At 48.3% G+C, this 23,488-nt stretch overlaps 1 protein-coding gene across 2 annotated transcripts; it reads left to right on the top strand.

Moving 5' to 3' along the window:
• Nucleotides 1-2,063: 2,063 nt before the first annotated feature.
• On the top strand, nt 2,064-23,097 carry Elac2 (elaC ribonuclease Z 2). 2 transcript variants are annotated; one of them, XM_038326441.1, is made up of 24 exons: nt 2,064-2,371; nt 2,800-2,850; nt 2,989-3,059; nt 3,630-3,694; nt 4,632-4,689; nt 5,902-5,970; nt 7,167-7,301; nt 9,388-9,446; nt 9,776-9,834; nt 9,924-9,996; nt 10,588-10,700; nt 11,996-12,091; nt 12,954-13,092; nt 13,176-13,261; nt 14,969-15,087; nt 16,841-16,937; nt 18,575-18,713; nt 19,052-19,090; nt 19,219-19,328; nt 20,193-20,292; nt 20,374-20,494; nt 20,763-20,841; nt 21,337-21,481; nt 22,026-23,097. In XM_038326441.1, the coding sequence occupies exons 1-24, from the start codon at nt 2,070-2,072 to the stop codon at nt 22,257-22,259; spliced, it is 2,559 nt and encodes an 852-aa protein (XP_038182369.1). In that variant the 5' UTR covers nt 2,064-2,069; the 3' UTR covers nt 22,260-23,097. The 2 variants fall into 2 exon arrangements, with proteins under 2 accessions (XP_038182369.1, XP_038182370.1); XM_038326442.1 differs by lacking the exons at nt 2,064-2,371; nt 2,800-2,850; nt 2,989-3,059; ... (7 more) ...; nt 10,588-10,700; nt 11,996-12,091 and having other exon boundaries at nt 12,986-13,087.
• Nucleotides 23,098-23,488: the final 391 nt, after the last annotated feature.

Raw genomic sequence — 23,488 nt, 5'->3', positions numbered from 1 at the left:
ACAGTCTGCATGGATGGATAAGCTACTTAGAATCTAATGGCACCACAACCCACAGTCAACACGGAAGCATCCAGCCTGTAAGGCCACATTGAACATGCCACTCCCCAATGAACACTTTAAAAGAAACCTCAAGTTGTAGAGACAAGTCATCCTTCTGAGTACACCCCTAAATGAGCTAGAAAGGGGTTGGAAGCGATCCCAAGCCACAGGGTTTTTAGGTAGTTTCTATATAGGGCAGTGAACAACTAAAAGTCTCGAAGTAAAGGGAGGTGATTAGACTATATTAATTCAGGGTGTCATGGATTCTGAAAGCCCATGGCTCAGTTTCCACTTCCCAGCAGCCCTGACGGCCAGACTCCACCTCCTCAGTTTCCACTTCCCAGTGGCTCTGACAGCCATGTTCTGCACTTGAGCAAGTCAGGAGACAAGTTTGTACCTCTGATCCCATCATGTAGCCTTTCATAGATGCCAGTTTGACTGAGTGATTCTTCATCCCAACAAATTGACAAGATTGGCCATGATGAGCCATGTTTACAGCCAAAACCTGTGTCTGTCTCAGGCTGGAGAAACAGCTCAGAGAGACACTTAACTATGGGAACCCGAGTCTAAATCCCTAGAAGCCAGATACAGCAGCAGGCATGGTATGTATGGTAAGAAGAAGGATCTATGGTAGCCATTTATTTAGTTTGAAGGAGTGTCCTTATTAAGTACAATTAGTTGAAGTAAAAAGAATAAGGAGAGAGAGAGAGAGAGAGAGAGAGAGAGAGAGAGAGAGAGAGAGAGAGAGAGAACACAAAAATACAAATTTGGTACTCATAAGATTCAGCAGAAATCAGCTGGAGAAGCCCCCTTTGAAGCAGCCAGCTAGAGTATTCAATTAAGTGTTCAGGGCCCCAGATTTACCCAGAGGTCTCTGAATGCAGGACTACAATAGATTGCAGCTGTGAGTATCAGCTCTTGCTACTGGTGACAATCTTTTCTATATTTTTAAGTATGTTCAGTTTGGGAATTTCTGACAGATAAGTACTTAGGACACTGATAACAGAGCGCTTTATTTTTGTCCAGGGGATTTAGTATGAATAGATTCCCCTACATGGATTTTATTGTAGAAAACACATTTTAAAAACTGTGTCAGATGTGGTGGTATATACCTTTAATCCCAGCACTCTGGAGGTTAGTGGATCTCTGAGGGCTAGTCTGATCTAAATGGAGAGTTCCAAGACAGTCAGGGCCACATAGAGAGACCCTGTCTCAAAAACGAAAAAAGAATTTGTGATTGTTTATTTCTAGTATTTGTGGAAGTGGTGGTGTTAAGAAAAATTAAAATGGAACAGCATTGGCTTGGAGACATTAAAATCGAGTCAAATGATCTCCGAGAGGCCAGAGCTGCAACTCTCAAGTGGGTTGCGGATTAACCATCCCTTAGATCCAGTTGACCTTTCTTTCAAAGATTGTTGACCTCTGCTGACCCCTACAACAGACCCTTTCCCCCCAAATCCTCAAGAGACCAAGAAAGCAACCAGTCCCCTTTTATTTACAGCTTAACTTTTCCAGCATCAATCACAATTACTGGTTAATCTACACCCTCCTGAGGGTCCAACTACAAATGCAGCCACGAGTTTATAAAACCCAAGATCACACAGTCAAGATTTCACGAATGTGATTTCCCTGCTATCATTCCTAATCAGCCCGGAGCAAATGACATTCTCCTTGTTCTTAGCTAGGTAATAGGATGGCATAATCTTTCCAGTGTATAAATCCTCGGAGGACACAGCTCCTAAAATCAGAAGATGAACAGAAAGGACTCACTCATTTCCCAGTACTGCTTTTCGGGTACTTACAAACCCAGAAGTCCCTCCTCCAGAAAAATGACAGTATCCGGAAACTATCAACCCTGGGACAGCTGGAAGCTGTCAGGGGGCGGAGTCTCCGGCGACTCTCTAGCTTTCGCTTACTCTATGTCCGCCTCGATTGACAGGCTTCTAGTTCCAAGGCTCCTTGCAATTGGATGAAGCACCTTGTGTGGGCGGGCCGCCCGTGTCGCCGCGCGCTGATTGGCCAGTCCCGCCATGCGGGGTTCAGGGGCAGTGCTTGTGGCGGCACGAGGGGTCCGGCTGCCTTGTCAGCCAGGTGTGGCCTGGTGCATGTGGTCGCTGCGCTCGCTACTGCGTCCCATCGGCCTGCGCACCATGTCGCAGGGTTCGGCTCGTCGGCCACGGCCGCCCAAAGACCCCCTGCGACATCTGCGCACGCGGGAGAAGCGCGGCCCGTCCTGGGGGCCCGGGGGCCCGAACACTGTGTACCTGCAGGTGGTGGCGGCAGGCGGCAGGGACGCGGGCGCCGCTCTCTACGTGTTCTCTGAGTACAACAGGTCAGTGGGGACCACATCCCCGGCTGTGTGGTCACAGCGCCATGTGCTCGGAGCTTCACTCTAGTCCAGCCTTGTAGGTCCCTTACCTCCCTTGGTCTGCATGGTTTTCAAGCATCCGTGCAATCCGGCGCCTTACCTCGGCCGGGTGTGGCTTTTGGCTTGCCCGGTGTCGTATCAGCATCCCAAAGCAGGGGTCTCACAGTGTGAGTGTGTAGGCGAGACCGGGCTGGTGAGTTCTCGATGGGGAAAGGGGCTTCTTCCCACCGGCCTATGTTGAACTCCACTCCTCCGTTCCTAACCAAAGAGAGGTTCAAAACTTACCTGCCAGCGACAGAACATGGTCGTCTGGTTGTAGTTAGAGCGTTGTGTCTACAATAAAGCATTTTGCAGAATAGACTTTAATGAGTAGGGTAATACTCCTCCCACAGGTACCTCTTTAACTGCGGAGAAGGCGTCCAGCGACTTATGCAGGAACACAAGTGAGTCAACCCCTGGCTTCTGGGGTGGAGATGATTAAGGGCTTGGAAGCGGAGGTGAGAGGCAGGTGAGACTTCTCAGCAGAAAGTGATCTTCGGTCAGCCGGGTTTCATCTTGCTGAAATATATGTTTTTTCTTAGACTGAAAGTCGCTCGCCTGGACAACATATTTCTAACTCGAATGCATTGGTCAAATGTCGGGGGTTTGTGTGGTGAGTCTGTTTTGGACGTCAGAGGCTGGTGGGAAGTCTCTGGGAATTTAACATGGCTTTCAGCTCCTTTGGTCCACTTCTCAGCCCAGGGGAGCTAGAATTCCTTGTGTACTAGCCTAATCAGCTTGAGTGGGAAAAGCCAGACTCAGAAAAACAGGGCTTGACATTGGTAATGGCCTCCAGGGCTGGACTATACACTTAGCTAGAAAGTAGCAGCGGTGATCAGAGTCAGAGTAAAGGTCTTTATCATGAAAACCACCAGCAGCCATATGCAGGCACCTACTGTCAAGATTGCCTCTTTATTCGGGCCCTCAACTCCAGTCACCTGTGCCCATTCTAGAGGCACATGGGGAAGATCCCTTGTCTCTTGTACTTCTGCTAATATTTTCTCCTTATGTATGGCGTAGTTGCTTATAAGCCAGAATAGGGACTTGTGGGTAAATAATTGGCTCAAGGAGAGGCAAACCCTGCTCCCCCTCCACACACACACACACACAGAGGCAGTGCCTGTATGTTGAGAGAGCTGATTTTTTTTATTTATATTTATTTTTGACATTCTTTTTTTTTTAGGAATGATTCTAACATTAAAGGAAACTGGGCTGCCTAAATGCGTTCTTTCAGGACCTCCACAACTGGTGAGTGTCTCCCGAGTCACATGTCAATAACAATTCTTTTTATAGGGGTTAATAATAGAATCTTCATTTTTGTATCCTAACCCTCTGCCCTCAGGATATAGCAGGTAGTGGAAATAAACACGTCTCCTTTCATAGTACAAAAATGCCTGTGTAGTCCTTGGTGAGCTGCCAAGGACTCAGCACCAACTTCTTAATTTATGAAGTGGCCAGAATGTCCCATAAGGTTGTAAAGAGTGAAGGAAGGTGTGCGTAGGAGGTATCACATCTCTTTAGACATTTGGTGCCAAGGAAGTGCTTGATTAAAGCTTTCATTCTTATGTATGTATTAAACTTCACATATCTAATTCTATCTTCATAAGAATGTCCAAATATGTTTCTGTCTCCTGTAGCTTTCACTGTCTACTGAAGTAGCCTTGCATGTCAGCTCCCACTTCCCTGTAATCCGTCCTCTGCAGCGCAGCTGGAGCAAGATGTCCATGCAGCATGCCACTTCCCATCCTGGGCTCCCTTGTGTGTTATGATCCACAGTATGGCCTCCAAGTCCCATAGGCCCAGGCCTCTGTTCACATTCCTACCTGTGCTGTAAAGCTGGTGCCACGAGGGTCTTGCTTTCCAGGGTCATTTCTTCGGAGCTGTGCCTGTCCCTCCAGACAAACTGGTGTCAGCTCCTGTGTCTTCTGCAGTGCTCTTTCAGGGCTCCTAATTGCTACTGAGTTGTTTGTGTGAGCATTTGTTTCATCTCCATCTCCAGTGAGAGAAGCAAGAACTTTATGCCTTTTAACGTTGCTAACACGGTGGCATCTAATGATACTGGACACAATAAGTATCTGTATAGATAAAATTTAAAAAGCACTTGCTAAGTTTTGTGTTGATGTAAAGTCCATACTGTATTTGAGTGCTATATTAGAACATAACTTCTTGCTTGCTTATTTTCTAGGAAAAATATCTAGAAGCAATCAAAATATTTTCTGGTCCATTGAAAGGAATAGACCTGGGTATGTTGTTGCTTGTGTCTCGTTATCTCATACTTCTTTTTGTATGAGCCCTGCTTTTCAAATTAGAATCCACCAAGAACTGTTTTAAAGCAAACCTTAAAAATCACATGCTCCATTCAGCATGCTATGTTTTTTTTTTCTTTCTCGTGTTCCTTTTCTAATTTTTAAAAATGATTTGTGTGTTTTTATTTCATGTGCATTGGTTACATGCATGTCTGTATGAGGGTGTCAGATTCCCTGGGATTGGATTTACAGACAGTTGGGAGCTGCCTTGTGGGTATTGATAATTGAACCCAGGTCTTCAGGAAAGGCAATCAGTGCTCTTAACTGCTGAATCATCTCTCCAGCCTGTCTTGGTGTCCCCCCACCCTTTTTCTTTATTCTGTTTTTTGAGACAAGGTTTCTCTATGTAGCTTTGAAATCTGTCCTGAAACTTGCTCTGTAGACAGGCTGGCCTCAAACTCACAGAGGTCCCCCTGTCCCTGTCTCCCAGGTGCTAGGATTAAAGGCATGTACCACCACCACCTGGCTACCTCTTGCTCCTTTTCATGCCTCAAGAATACTGGCTTAGCGGGCAGAGTGCTTTAACCTGGTACATGCCTACATTCATTTCTTTCTCTCACAACCTTCACTTGGGCTCCGGACTCCTTCCCTGGTCCAAGATGGTTCTTGGGACCTCTAATTCCTTGCAGGAGGAAGTGGTATGGAGGGTCTGTGACCGTCGTTATAGCTGAGCTTCAACTCCAGCTGTATAATGAGGCCCATAACCCCTTGATGGGAAGATGTCAGGATGCAGATACAGCAGATCCTTGAGCCAGCAAGCCTCTGGCCTGTCAATGCCCCGCTTTTGTAAAGCACTGACAGTTTTCTATCGGAATTTATTTCAGTACTCGTGGTTGAGATGAGAGAGTTTCTGGCTGGTAATCTTATTAACTCAGGGCTCTTGCATTTCAGCACAATATTTACATTTTTCTTACTGAATCCTGCCCAGTGTTCATAGCATGACTTGCCTTGACTCTGCTCCGTAAAAATGGCTGATTTGATTACAGCTTCCCATTTTTCTTTTCCCTCTAAAAATGTTAAAGAAAACCTGGTTTTATTGGAATATTCCCAATAACATTCTAGGGAAAGTCAGTGGCTGAGGCTGTGTTCGTGCAGGTTCATTTTCCCGCTGGTACTAAGGCTTACGATTTCTTGACCTTTTTCCTGCAGCTGTGCGGCCACACTCTGCACCAGAGTACAAGGACGAGACCATGACTGTTTACCAGGTCCCTATCCACAGTGAGTCTGGGAGCCAGATTTCCCCGGAGGAGGTGGCTATTGGTCCCACCCAAGGGACATGTGGGTGAGGAGAGACTGTGAGGACTTGGTTTGAGTGGCCTGTTGTTTGTTTTCTGAGGATGCTTAGAAATTTGAGGTTGGATACTGCTTATCAGACTTTAGCCTCTCGTGAACAAACATAGCAATACTGCACTAGGGCTGCATTAGTTTGTTGCAATTAAGTGCCTTTTTAGAGACTGCAACTTAAAAGAGGGGCATTGAGGGCTGAGAAGCTCCAGCCATGTTTGTGAGGTACCAGGGCCAAAGGATGTGGCTTTGAGTTGGGAGCAGAGACGCTCTGCACATCACTCTGGCTGAATAGTTCGTGCCAGATATTACCTGCCTTTGAAGAGAGGACCTGGTGGTAGGGAGATACCTTTGACATTGCAAACTAGCATGATCTTGCCAGTTTCTGAGGGGCTATAGAGCAGATGAGAGAGCCTACAAAGGCAGAACTGGGGGAGGAGCTGAAGTTTATGTTGGCCATGGGTAAAGGGTGTGTTTTTTGAGCAATGGCACCAGTGCTTCTTAAGGCCAGCAAGGGATTGGCCTATGGTCTCTCTTTACTCACTCCAGGTCACTGCTACCCCCTCCCAACTCCAACTGGAAGTGTCTCCCTTTCTTGTTTCTTTCCAGCACGCTTTTCTTCCCTCCAGAGCACACGATAGTTTACTGTCATGTGTTTTCCAATGGTTGACACCTGCACACTTCAGGCCAGTGTTTCCTTGGAGCCCAGCAGGTTCTGATTGAGTGATGTGCCTGGAGGAGCAAAGGCAGCTTCTGTTAACACCAGCAGCTGTGCTTCAGCTTTTGATCAGCAGCCGCCCCCACCCCCATTCTCCACCCTTTGATTTTGATACCTAAATAGCTGCAGAATTCTGCTCCTTTTAGTGATGGGTATCCCGGGGGCCTGTGCAGGGATAGCTAAATGGTTGGTAACTGATCTAGTTTATAGCCTGGATGCTTTCAGTCACATACTGTTGACTCCCTTCTGTGGGCAAGGCCCTGAGCCAGGCCAGCAGGCCAGCAGCTGATTATTTCTTACCGCAGGGAAGGGAGTGCTGGTCTGATTGACATTAGGGAATTCTTGCATGAATAACACCTGGGCTGCAGCTGTGAGGGGGTGGTGCAATGTGATGGTTTCCTCTGCTGCCCAGGTGAACAGAGGTATTGCACGCAACAGCCACTGCAGAGCCCAAGAAGGTCTCCCAACAGGCTCAGTCCACCACAGTCATCATCGGACTCTACACCAGCTGAAAACGGACAGCACCTTCCAGATGGCAACAGTACAGGTAAACTGTGGGGGCGCACCTTGTAGTTCGTACTCCTTGTCCTTTTAAAAGATTGTCTCTAATTGACTGACAGTAGTTGTGTACGTTTTGGGGTATAGTGAGTTATGTTGATCTATGTAGAAAGAATCAAATTAGTTAACTTATCTGTCGTCTCAGCAAGCTGTGTGTTATGCTAAGCATATTAGAATTGCATTATTTAAGTGACCGTCCCTCCCACAGTGCGTCACCCAGTACTTCATGCATGCTGAACAGGCTTTGCCCAGCGTGCCACCTCTCCAACCCTATGTGAGCAGCACACTGTTTTCTGTGGTCACAAGGGGGGCGTGGCATGAAATTTTGCATTCCTTATCCACTTCCCCTCTGTCCCCCACCCTCTCCTCTGACCTTTGGTAACCTTTCTTTTATTTGTCTGTGAGATAAAGATTTTTTTTTTAAAGATTCCACATGTGGGTGAGGTCATATGGTGCACGTCTTTCTGTGCCTCCGCCCAGTGTTGCACACGACAGGTCTTTGCCTCTTACTGCTCAGAGTTAGGGTCTTCACTGTGAAAACGCTGTTTGCACAAGTAGATGCTTTTCTTCATCATGTAAAGCCCTGGTCTAGGGAGAGAGATCATGAAAGGTTGTAAGGAGATTGACAGTCCTGAGTGTCAGGCCAGTTTGTAGCTTTGGATAGCTCCAGGATGTGTGTTCATAGAGGAGCAGTGACTGGCACTCTCCTGGGTGTAGGGGGCTTTTGTGTCTTCATTAACAAAACAATAACTCAGAGCCGGTTGCTGTGCTCACACAACAGACAAGTCAGAGAGAGTGTCAGCCTCTCAGAAGGCAGCTGTCCAAGACCTGCTCTGTCTGAGGATTGAACTCTCAGACTCTGCTCGTCAGTGTTGGGCACAGCTGGGTCAGCTCCTGCTGGTCTCAGGGCAGGTGACTAAGAAGGCAGACCTTGACAAACTTATTTTATATGGCAAGCAGAGAGGACCAAAACCTGGTGTGAGAAGTTCTCCTGTATATGTGTTGCTTTATTGGTTAATGAATAAAGAAGCTGCTTTCGGCCAATGGCTTAACAGAATATAGCCAGGCTGGAAAAGATAGAGTAGGTAGAGTCAGTGAGAAGCCATGGAGTCGCCAAAGGAGAAAGACGCAAGCCAGAGGTAGGCCACGAGCCTCGTGGTAAAATATAAAGTAATAAAAATGGTTTAATTTAAGATATAAAAGCTAGCTAAAAATATGCTTAAGCTATTGGCCGAACAGTATTGCAAATAATACAGTTTCTGAGTGATTATTTCAGTTCTGGGCAGCTGGGAACGAAGGAGCGGCCTCCCCCAACAAAAACTCACATATTTCCTTCAGGCCTTTAGTTGTTGTCTCATTTTTCTTTTATGTGCTTGTTTATAAAACATTACAGGGAGAGCTGGCAGGATGTCCCAGTGGGTAGACCCTTGCTGCCAAGCCTGAAGACCTGAGTTGATTCCCAAAGTCCACACATGGTGGAAGGAGAGAACTAACTTTGGCAGGTTGTCCTCTGACCTTCACATAAACACAGTGTCAGTCTCCTCCCGACACCTACATCACCCCCATAAATAAATAAACATTATGACTTATTTTATCCTGCCCCCAAATATTAAGCCAAATGGGACATGTAAAAAGTTTTACTTGCCATTCTGAGTTTTCTGGCTAGAGTTTCCTTCCTTGCCTTCTCTTCCCCTCCCTCCACTGTACTGGAGAAGAACCCAGGGCCTTGGGCCTGTTAGGCAAGCATTCTCTCTCTGGTCTAGTTTTTATTTTTTTATTTTGAGATAGTTGTTTGAGCTGCCTTTGAATTTTTTTTTTTTTCGATTCCCCCTGCCTCAATCTCCCAAGTAGCTGTGATTACAGCCATGCACTGCCAGGCCTGGCTGGAGTTCCACATTTTCTGTTCACATCAGAAAGATAACGAGGTGTGTAGTAATGATAATGACAGGGTCATCCTTCTACTTCAGGATGGGGTCAGCAGTGTCCTTTGAATGCGCTGAGGAGAATTAAGGAATAGTAATTTCAGAAGCGTATACAGCCTTCACGTTCACCTTGTTACATGTGCTTTTCCTCAGGTGTCAGCCGGAAAGCAGGCGGCAGGGACCCTTCCTTAGTGGTAGCTTTTATCTGCAAGGTAAGTCTTGGCAGAAGTGGGCAGTGAGTAGGCCTGTGGCCAGGTGGTGTGTGCTGATTCTGAGAGCTCTTTGTTAGCTGTGAGTTGACGTCCTTGCTGTTGACACTCTTTAAGTTCACCGCAAGGTGATGGTGTGCAGAAGCACTGTGTCTTAGTTCATTTGGCTCTGAGTCTGAAGCCATTTCAAATAAACACTTCTTTACAATACGTGTGCCTACTGCATTTTAATGATTGTAAGCAAGTAACAAAAGGTAGATCCTTTCCTGAGAAAGCTAAGACAAACTGCACCATCAGCATCTGAGATTATGTGTGCCTTCCCTTTGTTGCAGCTGCACTTGAGGAAAGGAAACTTCTTGGTGCTTAAAGCAAAGGAGCTGGGACTTCCTGTGTGAGTGTCTGGCCCTTGGGAACTCCGTGGGGAGGGTCTGTGTTACAAAAAGGTGTCTCACAGAGTGCTTGCCTGTCTCTGTCTCTCAGTGGGACGGCCGCCATTGCACCCATCATTGCTGCTGTCAAGGACGGGAAGAGTATCACATTCGGAGGAAGGGAGGTGAGGCTCCTGGTTTTCGGGATGTAGCACTTGCAGGTGGGGCCTGGAACACTGAGCAAAACCACTGTTTGCCGTAAGCTTACAGACACTTTGAAAGATATGTGGGACAACTTGGGATTACCTACACTTGGCTGGATGGTGGAACCTTTACCTAGTGATGGACCCGTGCAGTGCTCTGCCCGGGCATTCTTACATCTTGTCTGCTCACACCTGCTGGGCTTTTGTGTGTGTAGATGCATTCCCTTGTTCCTGCAGAGCAGTGCCTGCCTTCAAGCATGGCCTTTGCTAGCAAGTCTCATAGCAGAGCTGTGCTCTTTGTCTACGGAGGTGTCTTTGGTATCTTGCATGCTAGCCCTCCCACTAGCCGCCCTGGTTTGAAATGTCTCCATAGACAAGTGCCCATCTGCTGAAGGAGGAACAAACAGAGCAGGGAAAGGTGGGGGGCAACCACTCAGGTCAGGTTGTGCTCTGTGTATTAAGTGTGGGTTGTGTAATGGTCACAGTTGCCTTGAGGGACATTTGATTTTGGCTGAGCTAAGACTGGTGTGGAAGAGCGCTCTGCTCCAATCAGCGACCTGTCTCATTGTCTAGATTGCGCCTGAAGAGCTTTGCACACCCGCAGACCCTGGTCTTGTGTTTATCGTGGTCGAATGTCCTGATGAAGGATTCATCCAGCCCATCTGTGAGAATGACACCTTGAAAAGGTGATGATGAGGGACTTTGGGTGGGAGAAGCGAGAGCCGTCACTGTTCAGCACAGACATCCGTGTCCCAAAGGCAGACCGTGTCCTTGAGATGCACTGTGTCTCTGGGAAGACATCCGTGTCCCAAAGGCAGACCATGTCCTTGAGATGCACTGTGTCTCTGGGAAGGCCTGAACTTCGGGTTCAAGGTGTGTCTTGATCCTATTGGCAAGAGTTGGGCAGTGTTTGTAGTTAGTGCTCTTTGGAATGAGATTTGAGAACAACAAGGACTAAACAAATCAGTTGCAACTTAGAGAAAGTGAGAGAGAGAAGGGGGGGGGGAGAAGACACTTGAGCAAGAGAGAGACATCTAAATCTAGATCAAATTCTAGAATGAATGTGCAGGCAAATAAATCATCTGACCTATTTCTTCCTATATGAGCTTTCTTCCCCGCTGTGTTGAGACTAATGGGGTAGGGCAGTGTCGCAGACTGTGACCTAGATTGTGCTAGGGGCAGTCTCAGCATGGGAACATCTTTCTGGCCCAGGTGTTGTGTCCACTGGAACACAGCCTGTTCTGCAGCTGCAGTCCTGGCAGGAAATTTCTCCCCCATGTATTGCTGGTACTCAGGCTCAGCCTTGAACACACTTGGCAACTGCCTTCCCACTGAGCTTCATCTCCAGCCCTTGGTCTTTCTGAGACAGGATATCCCTGTGTAGGCTCAGCTGGCCCTGGTCATGCGGTCCTGCCTTAGCCTCCTTAGTGCTGAGAATGGCACTACTACCACCTTAGGTAGAATCCTTAAGCCTCGTGTCTGTCGGGCTTTACCTCCTCCCTAGTGGCTTGCTTGTATTTGCTTGTCCTTCACATGCTGTGTATTCTACTTGTACAGCAGATTCACCTGGCTCCTGTACCTTCCTACAGTAGTGCCAGGAGCCCCCCTTGGCCACATTGTTCTTTGTGCTTTGGTGTCCTGAACACACACTATCCTAATAAGATTTCCAGCAGCAGAGCCTATTGTGAGCCAGAGAACTTGAGAGCCCTGTGCCTGTGTGAGATGGTGTGTGTGTGTGTGTGTGTCTGTGTGTGTGTGTGTCTATCTGTCTGTCTGACTGTCTGTCTAGGGGTAATGGTGATAGTGAAAACAGCCACTGATCTAAAAGGAAGTGTCACCAGGTTAGTAGACCATGTGTGATCAAGAGGTAGTACCCATGACAGCACTGAGTATTCCAATTCATGGCTGCACAATCGATCCCCTTTCATGTATATCCTGAGCTTTTATCTCTTTCTGAAGGAAACCCTGTTCTTCTGTCCAGGTACCAGGGAGAGGCCGATGCCCCTGTGGCCTTGGTGGTCCATATTGCCCCAGAATCTGTACTCACTGACGGCAGGTACCAGCAGTGGATGGAGAGGTATGGAGACCAGTCCAGGGCACAGGGCGACTCTTGTAGGTGGTGTTTGAATGTATGTCCACTAAGTGCTGCTCTCTCTCACCTGAGCCTGCCTGAATTTTCTCTGGGATTCTTGTCTTAGAAATTCTGGGCAGGTTCCTCTGTAGGAAGGGTGTGTGTTGAATCATCGCCACTAGGTGGCGAAGTGGGCCCACTTCCCAGTTGTCCAGGACTCCTCTACATTCCACTCAGTCAGTGCCGAGGAGAGACTGGCAAAGGTAAAGGAACAGCCTCCTTCAGCATCTCACTGCACGTATGTGTGTGACGTCCACTGCTCTGGCTTCTTCTCGAGCAGGTCTGTGAGGAGAAGGTCCACCATCTTTTATTAATCCCGCACTGGTGAATAGCACCAGAAGGGTGTTTGACTTGGGTATCTGGTGACCTCGAGTGGCTGCTTAGCTGCCCTGACATCTGCTTCACCCCCTGTTTCCCCGTCCTCTCTGCCCTGAACAGTTCTGGGTCTTGAGCTCTGTTTTTCATGCCTTGTGAGTCTAAGTCATAAGAACACAAATTGTCTGCTTTCCTCCTAGGCCCTTTTAATACCCTGTTCTTGGCGATGTTTTCATATCCTTACACGAAGGTCTAACACTTTCTTAGTTTAACCACCGTTCTTTCCTACATACTTCAAAGGGAGCCTCAGGAGGGACAAAAGCCTGGATTTCGATAAGGAACAGCAGGATTATGTCTGGCTGTGTGGTCATTGTTTGGGGCAAATGACATAGCTCTGCACATGCCCATCACATTAACCTGTTTGTCTGCAGTCCTTTCCCTGAGCTGGGGTGATCCTGATGAACACTGTTAACAGTGGGCTGTCTCTTTTTAGGTTTGGGCCTGACACGCAGCACCTGATTCTGAATGAGAATTGTTCCTCAGTCCACAACCTTCGCAGCCACAAGATCCAAACCCAACTCAACCTCATCCACCCTGACATCTTCCCCCGCCTTACCAGCTTCTGCAGTAAGGTAGCAAGTGCCCCGAAACTTCCTGACCCATGGATTCCCCACCTTTGCTTTCTCACCAGGAAGTGTGTTCTTATCTCTTGCAGAAGGAAGGCTCTGCCCTCAGCTTGCCCACAGTTCGGGGTGAATGCCTCCTCAAGTATCAGCTCCGCCCCAAGAGAGAGTGGCAGAGGTGCGTGCAGTTCTGACCTGTGGGGACATCTACGGGGTGGAGGGTTTTCTGGATCTGGTCAGTAGCAGTCAGTGTTCTGGAAAGCATTTCCAGCCATGTGCCTTCTGCCACAGTAGTCACCTGTGCAGTAGCAGGAGAGCCCAGCTCCAGGAATAGGATGCTCATTGAGACAAGGTCTCACTCTGTAGCCTTGCTGGCCTGTACCTTGCTATGGAAACCAGGCTGGCCTCAAACCCAGAGCTCTTCTGGCCTCTGCCTCCCAAGTGCTGGGATAAAAAATAATATGTGCCACCATACCTGGCCCCAGTAAAAAGGACTTTAATGGTATTTCTGATGTTTTACTCAATCTTGTACATATTTTTTCTTGTTTTAATGCAATAGTAAATGTCTTGTATATGTCTTGGATTGGAACTCTGCTTCCTAAAGGTGATTTCTAAATGTGGGGTATTGGGTCACAGTGTGTGACTTCTTTAGGCACCAGTGACCATACACTGCCGCCTGGAAAGCCCCTGCATACATACTCCCAGGCAAGTGAGAAGTCTTTGCTGACTACCTGATGGCTTGTCTTCTTTTGAGGGTGTGAGTGTGGGGTCCTCTTGTGTCCTAAACTCTCAGCATCATTGTTAGAGCAGATCTTGTTATAGAATGTCACCATGCTATTGTGGTTGAATAGTCACTGCTCTGGGTGGTATGCCTTGGGCCATGGGCATTGCTACATGCCTTCCTCAGCCCATGTGCCAGTGCAGATGTCATTCCGAGGTCCCAGACCCACTGGACTGATCTGGAGAGGTTAACTTGGAGCTGCTTTTTAAGCTTTGGGGGACTTTCCTGCTCAGCTAACCCAGGGAATCAGCCCTCTCAGTATTGTGCTGAGTGGAGAGGAGACCAGCAATACCAGCATTCACTGGCACTTGCTGAGGGTGTAGGCTCTCTGCGTGCTCCCCAGAGCTGATACCAGTTCTGGTTCTGCAGGTCACTCCAAGAATCTCAGTTTGCCAGCTGTGTACATGCTCACTTTAATTTGAGAGGTGCTCGCTGGAACCCTGCTTCTCAGCTAGGACCCTTGGGGTCCTCCTAGGGGACATTGCTCATATGTGGAGACATGTAATTTTCACAGCCAGGCGTGGGGTGTGGTGCTGCAGGGACAGCTCCACTGTAAAGAATTCGCCTTGCCCAGGCACCAGGAAGGCCTGTCAGGCCTGAGGCTGGAGAGGATGCAACGAGCCAGAGTCATTCAGGACTTAGTCACCCTATTAGTTGAGGAAAGTTTCAGAGACCACAACTGCCTGGGTCATTATCTATAGGAGTATTCTGTTCTATTCCTCTTTTGGTTACTTTTCTATTCCTGTGATAAAGCACCATGACCAAAATAACTTAAGGAAAAAAAGTTTATTTTGACTTGTGATTCCAGAAGGTCAAAGGTTCATCACGGTGGGGAGCATGGCAGCAAGTGGAAGGCATGGTGTGGCAGGAGCTTAAGGATCATAACCTCAGCCACAAACAAAGCAAAGGAGTAGTAAACTGGAAGAGGGTCAGGCTATAAACCCCCAAAGCTCAGCTCCAGTGATGTACTTCTTCCAGCAAGGCTGCGATTCCCCATCACCTCCCCCAGCATCATCCAGGAGCTCATGTTCTGAACATCCAAGTCAGCATTTGCCGAGAGGCTGTACAGGCCCCTTGGGTCACCCAAGTTATTTTCCTCTGCAGGGATGCCACACTCATCTGCAATACTGACGAATTCATAGCCGAAGCCTTGGAGCTCCCCAAATTTCAGGAGAGTGTGCAGGAATATAAGAAGAGTGTGCAGGAAAGCCCAGCCCCAGAAGGTGAGCCAAAGCCCTGCCTGCCTGAAGCTTGCAGTCTTGAACAGGTCATCATACAAATTGCAACCTGATTACTTAACTCGGGACTTCCCTGTATTATAACAGAGCAGATCTTAGCTCATGTGACCCTACATCAGTAAACTCCATGTTTAGTGACAGTGTTTGGGCACTCTTGAGGGTCCACCTCTAGGAAAATGGTTAGGGAACACCTGTGAGACCATGTTGATCGTTCCTTGCCACAGTTGCAGTTGGGTGTTCCTGGTTGACTAAGAAGGGCCATGGAAGATGCTGGCCACATTATTGCTCCATCAGGGAAAGCAATTGGAGAATTTTGTGACCTATGCGCTTTGGGGATTTTTCTTAGTTTTCAGTTAGTGATAAAGAAAATGCTAGAGTAGAAGGGTGTGGGTTTTAATCCAGATGGCCTTTCTCAACCTTTGCTTTTCTGAAGGTCAGCGCTAGGTCAGCCATTCCTCTTCCCATGTGTGTCTAAGAAGAACTGTTTCCTGGGAGTTGCTTCATTCTTTTTCTTTTGTTTCTTTTTTTTTTTCATTTTAAAAATTATTTTATTGCTTAAAAAAATACCAATTCAAATTCCCACTTCCCTCCCACTCCCTCCACATACCGCTCCTCCCTCCCCACTCCAATCCTAAGAGAGGGCAAGGCACCCTGCCCTGTGGAAGTCCAAGGCCCTCCCCATCACATCCAGGTTGAGCAAGGTATACATCAGAAGATAATAGGATCCCAAAAAGCCAGTACATGCAGTAGAGACAAATTCCAGTGCCATTGTCATTGGGCCCTCAGTCTGCCCCAACTGTCAACCACCTTCAGAGGGACTAGTTTGATCCCATGGTCATTCATTCCCAGTCCAGTTGGAGTTGGTGAGCTCCTATTAGCTCAGGCACATTGTCTCAGTGTGTGAACCCCTCCCTCATGGTCTTGACTTCCTTGCTCATACTCTTCCTCCTTCCACACCTCAACTGGATCTTGGGAGCTCAGTCCAGTGCTCTGATGTGGGTTTCTGTTTCTGTTTCCATCTGTTGTTGGACAAAGGTTCTATGGTGACATTTAAGATCATCAGTCTGACTACAGGGCAAGGCAAGTTCAGGCACCCTCTATATCCTCTATATTGCTTAGGGTCTTAGCTGGGGTTATGCTTCATTATTGGGGGAAACTTGGAAGATCAGAGAACCGGGAGCAGCTGCCAGTTACTTCCTGTTTCCTTCCTCATTCCAAAAAGGGGTCTGTCTATACCCCTTCTTGTCACTTCTGTCTCCACCTCCTGAGTGCTGGGATTAAAGATGTGACCCGCCACCACCCAGCTTCTATGGTTAACTAGTGACTGGCTAATTCTGCCCTCTGATATCCAGGCAAGCTTTATTTGTCAGAACACAAATAAAATACCACTTTCTGATTAAGTTGCTGCCCTGGTGTGTTAGTTCCTGGCCACCCAGGTGTTTGAGTGCAGCAGATGGATGGTTACATACACACTAAGTGAGCAGTCTTGGTGCAAGGTGGAGGTGCCACCCACATGGAGGAACTAGTGAAACCTATGTCATTTAGTGGTGTTTTGTTTTAAAGAGAAGCCTGAGTAATTACTATCTTCCAGATGCTGTTCTTCCCTGACAGCCTGCTGGCCTCATACTGAAAAGGAAACATATTCTCCCAGCGCCCCCCCTAGGAAAGTGAATTGCACCAGATGGCTTGCTTACCACATGACAGAATGCTGACTCAAGTGCACTTGTATTTTCCACAGAGAAAAGAAGCCAGTATCCCGAAATTGTCTTCCTGGGTACAGGCTCTGCCATCCCAATGAAGATCCGAAATGTCAGCTCCACACTTGTCAACTTAAGGTACCATGTTTGCCCCAGAAGCCGCCGTCCACCAGAGCTTGCTGCTATGCAGTCCTCTCCACTCAACAGGCTGGTGTCTGGGAGTGGAACTAGTGGGCTTTGCTATGTTTTATTTTATTTAGAATATATTGTTGAGAACTCACTATGTTGACCCAGCTGTCCTGGAATGTCGGGCAGCCCTCCTTTCTCTGCCTCCTGCTGGGCATGCTGTGTCTATCTGCTCACTGCTGGGAAACATGCAGACCCATCCCCTCGTGACTTTGGAGAATGAAACCTTCTCTGCTGTACACATTGCTGCAGGGTGTCCCAGTGAGCTTACACATTAGACCTGTGAAGGACAGGTGACTACTGACTTGGTTGACACATTGAGAGAGGTTGCTTTAGTTCTTCAGCCTAAACTGCAGGTCCAAGCTGTGAGCTTGCATCTAAACCAGTACCTGTGTTTCTGTCAACTTCTTGCTGGTGCATTTCAAAGCTTTTGGGGTCTTGTACATTTGTTTATATTCAGCCCATTATTGAGTTCTGTTTGTTTTGCTTTTTCCCTGGTTGATTTCTGGGTTTGCTTAGGTTCATTTATCTGCAGATATGTCAGAGCCACTGTGAAGTGTTCATGACCACTGCTCTGCAGACGTGGTTTGTCAAGGAAGCATACTGGTGAAGTGCTGGGTTAGTTCTTAGAGCTCATTATAGTGGCTGTTAGTGATACCAAACAATAACAGGGTAATGCTGCAAATGTGCACTGTGGTACACATGTGCACCCGAGGTCAGACAGTGTGCACTGCAATGCACTACCACACTTGAGTCAGACAGTGTATGCTACAGTACCCAGGTGCACCTGAGGTCAAATGTTTTCAAATCTGGACATGTTTTCTTCATGAGTAAGAAATGTAGGAACGTGAGTTAGAGTTGCCTGGCCCTCTTGAAGACTTCTGGTTTCTGATTCCTAAATACAGCCTTGTAACCTTGTTGATGTGAACAGCGCCAGCCTTTTCTCATTTAGGCTCTCCCCTAGAAGTCACTGTCTTTGGATAAGTGTGGCCCTTCCAATCTTGTGTTCGTTGAGAGAGGAAGGAAGAGTACCAGAGGGGTACCTCCATCTGTCTACTTGAGTAGAGCCTCTGCATTGGTGTGCTGAGCTCAGACCTGAGATCTGCTCAGTGGAAAACTGTAAGAGGAACCTTGAGTCACACTAGCCACCTCCCCAGAGAAAGTTCATGCAACCCATCCTGTCTCAAGACCATTTGAAGATGTGGGCCGAGAAAACCAGACCACTTGGAAAGGGAACTGGGAGTCAACTCCTATGACATCATGCTGTCTGTGGCACTCTCAGCAGAGTGTGGCCAATTCAGGGGAAGCAGAAGGGTGCTGTGAGGGTGTCTCCAGTCCACCATCTTTTTCTTTTTTTCTGTTTTTGACACACAGCACTGTGTTGATGTATATCCTTAGAGGCTTCGGGGTTCCTTAGATCTTTCTTTCGTATAGAGAAGACAGACCGGTCTAGAATGACCTGTGTGATTTCATTAGTTGATTTTATATGACCTCCACAGAGGACAAGGGCATGTGGCTGTGGAAGCCGAGGGCGGCCACAGCAATGCCATTCTGGAGAATCTAGACTAAGCCGTGCCTGTCTTTTGCAGCCCTGACAAGTCTGTGCTGCTGGACTGTGGAGAAGGCACTTTTGGACAGCTGTGCCGCCATTATGGACAGCAAATAGACAGCGTCCTGTGCAACCTCGCTGCTGTGTTTGTGTCCCACCTGCATGCGGACCACCATACGGTGAGTGTGGCACCCAGAGGTCAGCCTGCGAGAGCTGCTGGCTCCTTTAGTCTGGGCTTTGGATTCGTTCTCTCTAGTACCGAACTTTTGACTTTACTCAACTTTCCTTCCTTCTCACACAGCCTAGATCTGGGCCTGGTACAGCTTTCTAGGTCTCAGCCCATTGCCCTCTCTCTAACATAGCTATGTTTTTCTGCCTGTACCATTCCAGTCATTGCTTAGCATGTGCAACCCCACCTGTGATGTGGGATAGGAATTGGGTCAGTGAACTTGTCGGCAGGACTCTGACCGGTAGCAGTGACAGCTGGGTCTGGCTCATTACATGCGCTCTCTTCCAGGGCTTGCTGAATATCTTGCTGCAGAGAGAGCACGCACTGGTAAGTGAAGCTCCTGACTGACATTGGTAATTGACTGCTTCATGGCCAGCTAGCTGTGCCTGCAACTGAATCCAAACCATTTTTCTGGGAAGCCTGCTTATTGGCTGTGCACTGGAATCTTCTTTCAGGAGTCTCTGGGGAAACCCTTCCAGCCTTTGCTGGTGGTGGCTCCTACCCAGCTCAGGGCCTGGCTGCAGCAGTATCACAACCAGTGCCAGGAGATTCTGCACCACATCAGGTGAGCACCCTGTGTAACGAGTCTTTCTGCCCTGCCAGCCAAGCTCCCAAATAACTACGTGTAGACTTATATTATGAAAACTCAGCCTTTGTTCAGGCTTGTCCCACTGGCTCTTATACGTTAAACTAACCCATTTATTTTCATCTATGTTCTGTCACGTGGCTCATTACCTCATCTCTTTATACTGCTCATGCTGCTTCCTCTGCATCTGGCTGGTGACTCCGCATTTTTCTTAGAGTTCTCAATTTGTCCTGAAGTTCCACCTATAATTCCTCCTGCTTAGCTATTGGCTGTTCAGATTTTTATTACACCATCATAGCAATATATTTTCACGTAGTGTACAAATATCTCACAGCAACCCTGTGCACCAGACCCCAGGCTATTGCCTTCCACTGCTGCCTCCTTCCAGTGCTCCAGCTGACTGGGTGGCAGCTGAAGTCCTGGCAAGCCTGCCCTTGGAGGCCTGGAGGCCTCTCCAAGTATCCCAGTGCTCACTGCATCAATGTACACATGACTGTCTCTACGGCACGCACACAGCTTCAGAGTCAAGTACCTGAACAGCTGTTGGCACAGAGACGTTTACACCAGGTGGTGCACAGCAGGGCGGACCCAGCTTATGTCCAGGGAAGGATGAGAAGGAGTCCTGCTTGACAGATGCTGCCTGTGACCTGCACTGTCTTAACTGTGAACTAGCTAGGCTGGGCGTGTGGCTTGGATCAGTTTTTCTGTCTTCATTCCTGTGACGGAAGTCATGATTCTTAAAACCACTGAAAGTTCTTCACGCAAAGAACAGAAGTGTGACGGCAAGTGTTAGACTTTTTCAAGAAATATTTTCGTTATCATTTTTCAATCTCTGTCTTATAGTATGATTCCTGCCAAATGTCTTCAGAAAGGGGCAGAGGTCTCCAGTCCCCCAGTTGAAAGGCTAATCAGCTTGCTGTTGGAAACATGTGACTTAGAAGAAGTAAGTGGCCCTGGTGCAAGCCCCACAGAGGGTGGGCAGCATGGGGAGTGGGGCCTGAGTTCTCCACCTCTGCTCCCTCAGTTTCAGACCTGCCCAGTACGGCACTGCAAACATGCTTTCGGCTGTGCGCTGGTACACTCGTCTGGCTGGAAAGTGGTCTACTCAGGGGACACCATGCCCTGTGAGGCTCTGGTCCAGATGGGTAAGTGAGGGGAGTGGGCCTCACCCAGGATCTTTGAGAGATGCATGGGATATGGCATGTGTCAGGTGTGTGCAGATGGGTATGAAGCTGATACCAGCAGATAGCAGACTGGTTCTTATTTAGTTGGTCCCTTGGCTGTCATCCTGAGGAGCAAACAAGTCTAGGCTAGGACCAAGAGAGCTGAGTATTTGGTCATAACACAGCTATGGATGCCAGGAGTATATGGTACTCATCCAAATTCCTCCTTGATGCCTATCTTTCTGTTCAGGGAAAGATGCCAACCTCCTGATACACGAAGCCACTCTGGAGGATGGCTTGGAAGAGGAAGCAGTGGAAAAAACACACAGGTAGTGCCATTTAGTGCTTGTCACCCTCTCTTGTGTCAGATGGAAGCTAAGCAGCCTTCTGCTCATCCCCAGAGAAATGGTGCCCACAGCCAGGTGGGACTGGCTGGTTTCTTTCAGGCCTCTGGAATTTCCTGAACCCACGTAAGCTCTCCTGGGCACTCTGCTTCAGTTTTTGATTATCCCCTAGGCAGGGTTCTATGGTGGCCCGTGGGGTTTTAAAAAAACAAACCAGCTGGAATAAACTGTCACTTCCGGGGAAAGTGGTGTCATGACTGAATCTAGGGTGTTTTAAGTCCAGCCTTCCTAGGTGCCCGGGGGTCTTCTTCAGTGTTATTCCGACAAACTGACAGATAACACCTCTGCCGGGCCTTCCTCAGGAAGTGTGGGCAGGCTCTGGCCCTCCTATCAGCCCTCCCTGGTGCCTTCAGCAGGGAGGAACAGGCTTGTGGACTCCTGTGCCAAGGCTTAGCATCCTATGCATTCTTCTTGCTGCAGCACCACCTCGCAGGCTATTGATGTGGGGATGCGAATGAATGCCGAGTTTATCATGCTGAACCACTTCAGTCAGCGCTATGCCAAGATTCCCCTCTTCAGCCCTGACTTCAATGAGAAAGTTGGCATCGCCTTTGACCACATGAAGGTCTGTATGCTGCGCGGACCCTGAGGGCTCTGAAGGGCAGGGCCAGGTAGGAAAGTGAGCCTCATTCACTTCTCCTTTTATGGCCTCTGGTCACCAGAGAAAAGCAGCTTTCTCTATCACTAGCCAGGTGTAACCAAAATCTGACTGAGGACATAGTCTGCTCCTGAAAGTCTCCCTGCCCTTAGGGTCCGTGGAGATGGCAGAACATCTCCCAGGCCTGAGCCATTCCCACTGCAGCCTTTAGCACCAACTGGGGTAGGCTCTCAAAGTACCAGAGCCGCTTGCCCCTTTTGCCTCCCCAGATAAAGGAGTGGGCATGAGCTTGTCAGAAAAGTCTGTACTGTTTGATTCCTTTTCCTTTGGTCTCCCTACTCTTACCCAGGAGTCGGGAATCGGCCCTTCTTCACTGTACTTGTTCCCCTCCTGAATAGCATTCTTTTAAGTTACAGTCCATGGCCTAAGGGTATGTAAGGTAGGAGAGGTGGTCTTACCCCAGCTCTCATACTCCTTTACCCTCTCATTATGCTGTCCTGTCTCTCATCAGATCTGCTTTGGAGATTTCCCAACAGTACCCAAGCTGATTCCTCCACTGAAGGCCCTGTTTGCAGATGACATCGAAGAGATGGTTGAGCGCAGGGAGAAGCGGGAGCTGCGCATGGTACGAGCAGCCCTCCTGGCCCAGCAGGCGGACAGCCCAGAGGACACAGAACCCCAGCAGAAGCGGGCCCTCGCGGAGGAGCCGCACAGTCCACAAAGCAAGAAGGTCAGAACCCAGTGAAAGTCTCAGTCATCCTGGACTAAAGGCTGTGTTCCTCTGCCCTGTGTGGAAGCCACATCGTCTGTCATCCTGGCGGGAGTCGGCGCACGTGATCTAGCCACGAGGCAGTCTGGAATCAAGAGTAAGCAGTCCTCTATGGCCAGGGCTGGGGGAGCACCCATCTGCCAGGTGCCTCCCATGCTTGGAGAACACAGTGGCAGGACAGGAGGTCACACAGTGGAAGACAGCAAGCCAGTCTTGAAAGAAGTCATGGAAATTGAGGTGTCTGCCCTCACTCACTAGCATAGGGGGCTCCCTCTGCGTGCCAGAGTCAAGCCATGGTCCAGGTGAAATTGGGTGTGTATGTGTCTCAGGCACCAAGAATAGTTTTTCCAAGGACTCAGACTCAATAAAGCTCAAGTTTGGAATCCTGAGTTCTTTGGCTTCATCGTGGTACTGCTTCGGTATGGGGTCGTCGATGGGCTGGGTACCTAGTGTGTGAGCACTGCATGCCCCAGTGGCCGCAGGATCTTGGAGCCTGTTTGTTTGCCTCCATAATGAGAACGAAAATCACTGAGAGTATGAAGAGGTGTCACTTTGGCCCTAGATGCCCTGTTGGATCTGAAAACAGGTTAGTGACGGAAACTCGGAAGGATGGTTCAAAGCTGACCTCTAACAGTTACATATTCTCCCTACCCAGGAGAGCATGGGAGAACACTTGAGGCACTCGGCCTTCCTGACGGCGACCCTTCAGACTTCCCTCCTGAGGCAGCCCAGGATGTACGAATGCCCAGCTGCCTCTCCTGAAACAAGACCATGTGCCAAGCTCAGGGATAATAAATCTATTTTAATAACATTACTCTTGACAACAGTTTGTACATGTATTTAAAGATAACCTTCAACCCCCAGGCTCCGTTACAAATTGGGGGTTGGACCGCCCTTGCCAGGAAGTGCGCGAAGCTGTAACATCAAAAGTCTGCAGATCCCACTCTCGGAGAAGGGTGAGTTTACACTGCTGGGAAAAATAACTAAGCATTTAGAATTTTTCATTGTACACCTGTACATTGGTTTAGAGTGAATGGCTCAAATTAAACAAATATAGATTTCGTATATATAAATATATCATGTATAGGTATATCTATTTTCAAAGGATCAAACTTTAAACATGGACTTCGCATGCATGGCCCAGATCCGTTTTATTCCCTCAGTCCCAAGTGTGAACCGGCTCCCTGTGCTCTTGCCCCAGGGCT

The sequence above is a fragment of the Arvicola amphibius genome, chromosome 4, assembly GCF_903992535.2.
Source record: "Arvicola amphibius chromosome 4, mArvAmp1.2, whole genome shotgun sequence".
NCBI lineage: Eukaryota > Metazoa > Chordata > Mammalia > Rodentia > Cricetidae > Arvicola > Arvicola amphibius.
This window is presented reverse-complemented; position numbering and strand designations above follow the sequence as displayed.

Excerpts from the sequence above, each read along its gene's own strand:
- Elac2 (XM_038326441.1), top strand. The coding sequence starts at position 2,070 with ATGCGGGGTTCAGGGGCAGTGCTTGTGGCGGCACGAGGGGTCCGGCTG. Across the intron at positions 5,971-7,166 it reads TTACCAGGTCCCTATCCACA|GTGAACAGAGGTATTGCACG; the intron begins GTGAGTCTGGGA and ends TCTGCTGCCCAG. Across the intron at positions 10,701-11,995 it reads GAGAATGACACCTTGAAAAG|GTACCAGGGAGAGGCCGATG; the intron begins GTGATGATGAGG and ends TCTTCTGTCCAG.